At 56.5% G+C, this 7,630-nt stretch overlaps 1 protein-coding gene across 1 annotated transcript; it reads right to left on the bottom strand.

The window, feature by feature from the left end:
• Window positions 1-3,126: 3,126 nt before the first annotated feature.
• On the bottom strand, window positions 3,127-6,989 carry TNFSF9 (TNF superfamily member 9). The gene is made up of 3 exons (XM_059387687.1): window positions 6,327-6,989; window positions 5,842-5,872; window positions 3,127-4,927 (listed from the first exon to the last, which is right to left on the bottom strand). The coding sequence occupies exons 1-3, from the start codon at window positions 6,576-6,578 to the stop codon at window positions 4,476-4,478; spliced, it is 735 nt and encodes a 244-aa protein (XP_059243670.1). The 5' UTR covers window positions 6,579-6,989; the 3' UTR covers window positions 3,127-4,475.
• Window positions 6,990-7,630: the final 641 nt, after the last annotated feature.

Here is a 7,630-nt window from a genome sequence, read left to right as displayed (position 1 = left end):
CGTATTTCCCTTTTTACAAGGATGCCAATCCTACTGGATTAGGACCCAGCTGAAAACCTCATTTTAACATAACTACTTCTGTAAAGACTATCAGTCACATTCTGAGGTCCTGGGGTTTAGAGCTTCCGCATATGAATCTGGGGGCACACAATTCAGCCCAAACTTGGAAGTAACCAGGGTGGGGGGTGGGGGCACCTGGGCGGCTCAGTTGGTTAGGCGTCTGCCTTCAGCTTGCATCCCAGGGTCCTGGGATCCTAGACTTGAGCCCCACATTGGGCTCCCTGCTCTGTGGAGGGCCTGCTTCTCCCTCTTCCTCTGCCTGTCACCCCACCAGCTTGTTCTCTCTTTCTGACAAATACATGCATAAATAAATTTTTAAAAAGAAGAACTGACGAGGATTCCAGGAAGACCGGCCCTACATTTCACACTGTTGACCACACTACCTATTATTGGCTATGTGACTTTGGGCCGACCTCTCTGGGCCTTCGTTTCTTTTGCCTATAAAATGGGAATGAAAATAAAATAGCATCTTCTTGTTGGAGTCTTTGCGAAGCAATTACTGCCTGGGACCATGACGCATTAATAAATTAACAATTCCTGTCCCTATTCCAGAATTCCATCTTTGTACCTTGGGTCTTAGTAACATCCCACAACATTACGGGGCCAAGTATCCTTGCTGTGGGACACTTCCAAGCCCAAATAACCCAGGAAGTGGGACAGACTCTCAGATCCCAAAACTACCAAGAAAGTCACCGAGAGCCTTGAGGGCCTGCATCCTCAGGCAACATGGAGCAGAATCCAAAGGACACTCAGGTTTCTCACGGCTCACAAAGGCAGATACTAAATGTACTGGGTTGAGCAACCCTCACCAAAAGAAAAAAAAAAAAATTCATGTCCTTCCTGGAACCTCAGAATATGACCTTATTTGGAAATAGGGTCTTTACCGATGTAACTAGTTAAATTAAGATGAGGTTATACTGGAGTAATGTAAGTCGTACATCCAGTATGAGAGCAGAGTCCTTATAGGAAAAGGAGAAGAGAGATGAGACACGCAGAAGGAAAACAGCCGAGCCACAAGGGAGGCAGAGATCGGGGTAATGCAGAGCGCAGGGGAATGCCATCAGCCAGAAGCTGGAAGAGGCAGGGAAGGATTCCTCCCTAGAGCCTTTGGAGAGAGCACAGCCCTGCCAACACCTTGACTTTGGACTTCTGGCCTCCAGGACTGGCAGAAAATAATTATCTGATGCTCTAATACACCCAGTATACGGTACTTTGTTTTTTGGTTTGTTTGAAGAAGGCTCCACACTCAGCTTGGAGCACAAAGTGGGGCTTGAACTCACGACCCTGAGATCAACACGGAGCTAAGATCAAGAGTCAGTGGCCCAACCCACTGAGCTACCCAGGGGCCCCTCCTGGTCCGTTACTAGAGCAACTCTAGGAAACTAATGTACTAGCAACCCACGTCACCAGGAAGAGGCAAGGAGGCAATGTAGGTGGCTGCTCTGCCTCTCTAGTGCGCTACGGTCTGTGAATCCCCACCCACCTTCCTCCTGCCCCGACCCCTCCCTCCCTCTCTCTGCGCATGCTTCCTTCCAGGCTTGGCCTGACCCGGGGCGGTTGGTAGAGCCAGACCAGCCCCTGTTCCTGTGGAGGAGATCTGATTGGCCCAGCTTGAGTTATGTGTCCGCTCCGGCCCAATCAGCTGCGCCAGAAGACAGCGTCACCTGGTGCTATTCAAAATAGGCAACAATAGGTTAGCCTGTGGCTGCCCCCCTCACCCCCCCAAACCCCGGACCCAGAGTTCTGGGGAGTACCCTTCCCCCCGTCAACCCTGGAGGAGAACCAAGTGCAAGGTTTTGGATGGCAAGGGCCCTCCTAGAAGTCCAGAGCAACCATCTAGCAGTGGGGGCGGGGAGTAACAGTCATTTGCCAATATGGGAACCAGACTGAAGTCATCTTGGGCAAATGGCCGGGAAGAGCACTGTGTCCCGAAGCCTTCTTGAGCACACAGTACCCCCACACGCATCCTTTCCTTTTATCAACCACATCCTTGAGGATCTTGGGTCCTTATTCTGCTCTGGAGACATGACTGTGACACAACTATTCTCAAACATTCTCCTTCTGAGTGTCCCCTCCTCGGTGCTCCCTATACCGACTCCCAGCCTCTAGCGGGACTGCCAGGAGGTGGGGGTTTCAGGGACCTGCTCCTCCCGCAGCCACTCAAAACAGGTTTCCGTCTGTAAGTCCCCTTAATAATCCATTTCTCGTCAAGCTGCTCTTCCATCTAATAGGATTTGTCATTTTGCACATACTTCCTTTTCAAGGGACAACCAAATAGTATGGAACAGTTTCTTTATTTTTTGTGGGTCTTTTAAAGCTTATTTATTATTGTTGTTGTTATTATTATTATCTGATTTTTTTTAAGGTAATCTCAACACCCAACGTGGGGCTTGACCTTACAACCCCAAGATCAAGGATCGCATTCTCTTCTAACTGAGACAGCCAGGCACCCCTAGAACGAGGTCAATAATTTAATTCTCAATCAGAATGACACTCATAGGGGTCAGCTCAATGTCAGCCCCGCCCACTCAGGAGGAACTCTTTGAGAAGAGGTAGAGATGGGTTAGACAAAATGGTGTTCACTTCCACATCCCCATCTTCACTGCGCGTCCCACACCTTCCTGTCTGGCCAGTGCAGGCCACTCTCCCCCGCCCCTTCCCTGGTTCCCATCCCTCCTCCTAAGGCCCATCTAGGTCACTTGCTCTGTGAAGACTTCTCTGCCCACCCCAACCCCTCTCATTCTATGTGAGAAGCCAAGATCCAGCTGGTTTACATAGACCAGTAGGCAGATCAGCGTTGGGGGGGGGCGGGGATTACGGTGCTGGGAGGACCGACTGGTCTGGAGAGAGTGGGAAACTAACAAATTTCTAACAACCGCTCTCCAGACAGGGAAAAATGAATATGGGTGTTTATTATAAATTTGGATGACAAAAATGTGCAGCAGGTATCTACAAAAGATACATAAAATTCTCTCCTTTTCTTTTTTTGAAAGAATTAATTAGTTACTTGAGAGAGAGAGAGCACATGTGTGCATATGCGGTGGGGGGAGCAGAGGGAGAGAAAGAATCCCAAGCAGACTCCTCCCTGAGTGCGCAGGGGACACAGACCCCACACCCCTGAGATCATGACCTGAGCTGAAATCAAGAGTCAGATGCCCAACCCACTGAGTCACCCAGGGGCCCCCATAAAATACTCTCCATTGCAAATTGCATAGTCAACACTTACAGAACCCAGTCTTGGGTTTTTCCACACTTGCACCCACAGCCCCACATGGCTCCAAGTGACAAGGTTCACTCAGTCATCTTGAGCAGCTTCTTTGCTAAATCAGATGAACCGTCCGAAAACACAAGACAAATTCCTCAATTTCTCATGTGCTCTTCGCAACATCGCGGCTCAAGACAAGACACACTTCTGAGTTTGATCTACATGTTTAATCCACGCTTTCCCCGTCACTGTCTTCAACAGATGATCCGCACACAATCATGTGAAGCCAGCCTGAAGCGTTTGCAGACGCCCATGGCCAATTTCAAGTTACCAGCCTGAGGTCACGGAACAGAGCTGGCAAGGGAGGTCCTGCAGAACGGAATTACACAGGACTTCTGCCACGCAGATACAAGCGGGTCACGTCCCCAGCAGAGAGAATGACATAATGGGTATGAAGTCCCGAAAGCATAGGGTCGCTATGGCTCAAAGAAGGTTCTTCAGGCTGTCTGACATACCATAAAGGTTCAATACTGGGCGGTCGCTGAGTATACAAGTGTCCTATTATCTAGTACCAATACCATCGCACAGTCTCCCGCGTGGTGCAGTCACACAGGGACACACACTGCCTCAGTCCTAGGGCCAAGCAGACATACCTGGGGGCCAGATGTGCAAAAGCTGGGCTGTCTTGTTCACAGCTGTGTCCCCAACACCTAAAACAGTGCCCGACACACGGGACATGCTCAGAACGACTTTCACACGTGGAGCTCACACAGCATAGTCACACAGACCCCCGAAGACTAGCCCCCTGGTTGCCAAAACGGGGGCTGGGGATAAGTCTTTATTTCTCACATATTAACATAAATAACGATTTTTTTTTCAAAATCTGTTTTGTGTACTGATGTTTCACCAGCCCTGCTCAGGCCCTTGTGTACAGCAGATGCTCAATAAATAGAAATGGAATGGATTAATATAAAGTCCACTGTTGAGCTCAGGCTCAGAATAAATACCAGAAGTCCAACTTGGGGCAGGAACGGGAGAGCGACTTGGAAAGTGACTTGGAGAGTCCTTGAGGAGGGGGTCAGCAGCGGGGACCCCTGCCAAGCCGGGTGAGGTAGAGTAGCTGGGACCCTCTGTCCCCAAGAATCCCAGTGAAAGAAGGCAACGTTCTCTCTCCGTCCAGGGGCCGGGAGCCAGGCCCCATGTCAGTGGGTCACGACGAGGGGAGTCCAGCGGGGACTTTGGTGGCCACCCTGAAGAGGCCCAAGACGGTGGCACCCTGCGCCAGCTGCCAGGCGAGGTGTGTCCCCGCCTCAGCCCGCAGGTGCACACCCAGGCGCTGGCCCGCGTCCAGGTGCAGCAGGCTGCCCCGGAAACCAGCTGCGGAGTCACGGGCCTCTGAGGATGGAGGAGGCAGGTCCAAGGTCATGGCCAGGGCTGCAAGCGGGGCACCAAGCGGCTGCAGGTGCAAGACGGCAGAGACAGAGCCGGAGCCTTGGCTGGATACTACCCGCTGCAGCTTTAGGTGCAAGAAAACATAGTAGACTCCGGGTTCCGCCACCATCAGCTCCCCAGTGTGCTGGTCGTAACTCAGGCCCGGCCCCAGGAACACGCCTGCCAGGCCGGGGTCACTGTACCAGCGCAAGAGCCCTTCGGTCAGCTGCACTGAGGGAGAAAGAAGAGGGGGAGGTTCCTTGAGCGTGGCTGTGCGGCAGGGGTGCAGCCCTGGGGAGGAGGTGCTGGAGCTCTGAGCTGGAGGGGGACAGGAGGCTCAGAAGGAAGGGGTTTTGAGATGGAGGGGAGGTTGGCGAGGGAAGCAAGGGAGGACAAGACTCCAAGGGAGGGGAGGGGAGGACAGTCGGGAAGAGCGAGCGTGGGCGGCAGGGTGGGAACCGCAGCGGGAAGCCGCAGGAGGGCACAGGATGCCCAAGGTGAGAGGGGCGGTCGGACTGCGGAGCGCAAGGTGGGGAGGAGGGAAGGTGAGGGGAAGGGGGAGGTGGCACAGCCCGGAGGAACCCCGAGAGGGAGGAGGTGGAGGGAGAGTGTCGGGAAGGGAGAGAAGACCGAGGGGAAAGCGTGGGGAGGCGAGTCCGGAAGAGGACTGAGAAGGGCAGACACGTGGGGAGGGGGCAGGCGGGGGAGAAGGGAAGGGAGAGGGTAGGAAGAGTCTGGAAGGACCAGGGACTGTGGAGGAGGTCTCCCAAAGGAGCCAACGGAGGTAGGGGCGGGGGAGGGAGACGGACCTCCCAGAGCCCAGCGGGAGAGACCGGAGCAGGTGGGATCTGGGGGATCAAGCCCTGGGTCGGCTGGGAGTGGGGAGACTGAGGTAGGTACATCGGAGGGTCCAAGGAGGAAAAGCCAGCGCCCTGGGAGGGTCCTGGGAAGGCCAGGAAGATGGAGGAGGTTCCAAGCTTCGGGAAGCGGAGAGAGATTCAGAGAAGAGGGGACAGCTTTCAGAGAGGAGGCGAAGAGGGTCACACGGAGGGAGAAGAGGCCTCCCTGTCCCGGGGTTCCTCCACCTTGTTGCTACCCCCACCCCCCCCCCGAAAGCCCAAGGGGAATGACCGCGGGACACTCACCATCTCGGGCCACCAGCTGCGCGAACACGCCCTGCCGAGAGGGGAAAGGTGGAAAGTGGGCGGAGGCTCCCGGTCCCGCTGCCGCAGCCCCCGGGAAAGTGGGGATCCCTGGGGTCTGCGCAGGTCCCGAGACCTCCCCCGCGCTCCATGTAACTACGCGAGCATCAAGCACACCCGAAGCTCCACCAACCCCTGGGTTCCGCAAGGGCAGAACCTCGTGATTCAGCAGAGAAAGGAGGACCGATTCCCTCCAAGGGCCCTTGGGAAGAAAGGCGCAGGAGAAAAGCGAGGTTCCCCGGGAGTTGAGTCCCCTTCACGGCTGGAGATCAAGAAGAGCCCTCGGGGGTCCTCGACGGAGAAAGGGTTACCCTCCGGGGCCCGGGACGCAGATGGGGGTCTCACGGGGTGCCCCGCACCGAGGTCCTGCGCAAGAAAGGGGTGCTCTCGGGGGCCCCGAGAGGGAAGGGGTTCCGGGCGCATCTTACCTGCGGAGAGTCGGGGAGGCGGGCGCCGGCGTCCGGCAGGAACTCGGGGAGCTGGGGGAGCTCGGGTTGCCCGGGGCCCGGCGCGGCGGGGGCCGAGGGCAAGGCCCAGCGGAACGCGCAGGCGGCGCCGGTGCCCGCTAGCAGCAGCAGCGCGGCGCTCAGGGCCCAGGGCAGCGGGCGGCAAGCGCTGCCGGGGGGCGCGGGCGGCAGCTGGGCCTCGGGGTCCGGGGAGGCGTCGTTGCGGGGGCACATGGCCGGCGGCGGGCGGCTGCAGCCGGGCCCGGGGCCCCGCGCTTTATAGAACTCAGGAAGCCGAGCTTTCCGGGGCGGAGCGCGTGGGGATCCCGGTTCCGCCTCGCGTCTGAAGTTTCCCTAACTTTCTCTTCTCTGAATCTCTCTCCGCTTTCCATCTGCTTTCTCGCCCTCTGAGGCCCACCGTTTCCTCTTCGTCCCCAGGTCTCTCCCTCCCGTGTCTCTCCGGTTATCTCTCTCCGCCTCTGCCTCTCTGAGGGTCTTTAACTCCGCATCGCCTCTTTGTGCCTCTCTCGCTCTTGATCTGTCCCCGTCTCTGTGGACTGTCATCCTATGAGGTCTCAGGCAGTGTTTCCATCTCGGGCCTCACTATTTCTGTGCGTCTGTGTCAGTCTCTCTGGGTCTCTCTCTGTCTGTGATTCTGGTTTTCGGTTTCTTAGTCTCTCAGTCCCCCTAGCCCCCCATTCCTGGGGCTCACCCAGCGCTCCCCTAAATCCAGCATATGTGCAGAGGGGTCAGGAAACAGCCTCCGCCACCTTCTCTGGAGCATAAACACCACCACCCCCCACTTGAACCCCCCGCGGCCCGCCCACCACCCCCCCCCCCCCCCCTCTCTCACATTCCCGGGGAGCCCTGGGCCTTTCCTGGCTTGCCCCCACCCACCCACCTGGACGCTTCCCGTCAGGGGCCCCTTCTGGACCCCACAAGCACAAGACTGGAGAGTCCAGGTAGAGAAATCCCCCTTACAGGGAAGGACAGTCTTGGCTAAAGCAGAGGACACTCAAATTTCCCGTTCACTCTCCCGTGGTGGAGGCGGGGTGGGAGGAGGAGCAGAGCAGGGGTGAAAATTCGGACCCAAAAGAGGAAGCGACGTTAAATTGAGAGACAGGCAGCACTGGGAAAGCCCTGGGCTCCTGCAGAAGCCCGGCTCCGCAGCGGAAACTGGCCTGGCAAGGGATCTCCGCGCTGCCTCCCGGCTGTCTAGCCGGGAAATGGAGGGGGGGGGGGATGGGGGGCCGGCGGGATTTGGGTTCAACAGAATCATTATGGGA

Source organism: Mustela nigripes, chromosome 2, assembly GCF_022355385.1.
Source record: "Mustela nigripes isolate SB6536 chromosome 2, MUSNIG.SB6536, whole genome shotgun sequence".
Taxonomy (NCBI): Eukaryota; Metazoa; Chordata; class Mammalia; order Carnivora; family Mustelidae; genus Mustela; species Mustela nigripes.
Note: the sequence above shows the minus strand (reverse complement) of the source record. Positions and strands in the feature narration are given on the sequence as shown.

What these genes read in the sequence shown, in the direction of transcription:
- TNFSF9 (XM_059387687.1), bottom strand. Translation starts at nt 6,578, where the DNA reads ATGTGCCCCCGCAACGACGCCTCCCCGGACCCCGAGGCCCAGCTGCCG. An exon ending in GCCTCCCCGACTCTCCGCAG is followed by an intron (nt 5,873 to 6,326) that starts GTAAGATGCGCC and finishes CCCTCTCGGCAG; the next exon opens with GGCGTGTTCGCGCAGCTGGT. An exon ending in GCAGCTGGTGGCCCGAGATG is followed by an intron (nt 4,928 to 5,841) that starts GTGAGTGTCCCG and finishes TTTCTCCCTCAG; the next exon opens with TGCAGCTGACCGAAGGGCTC.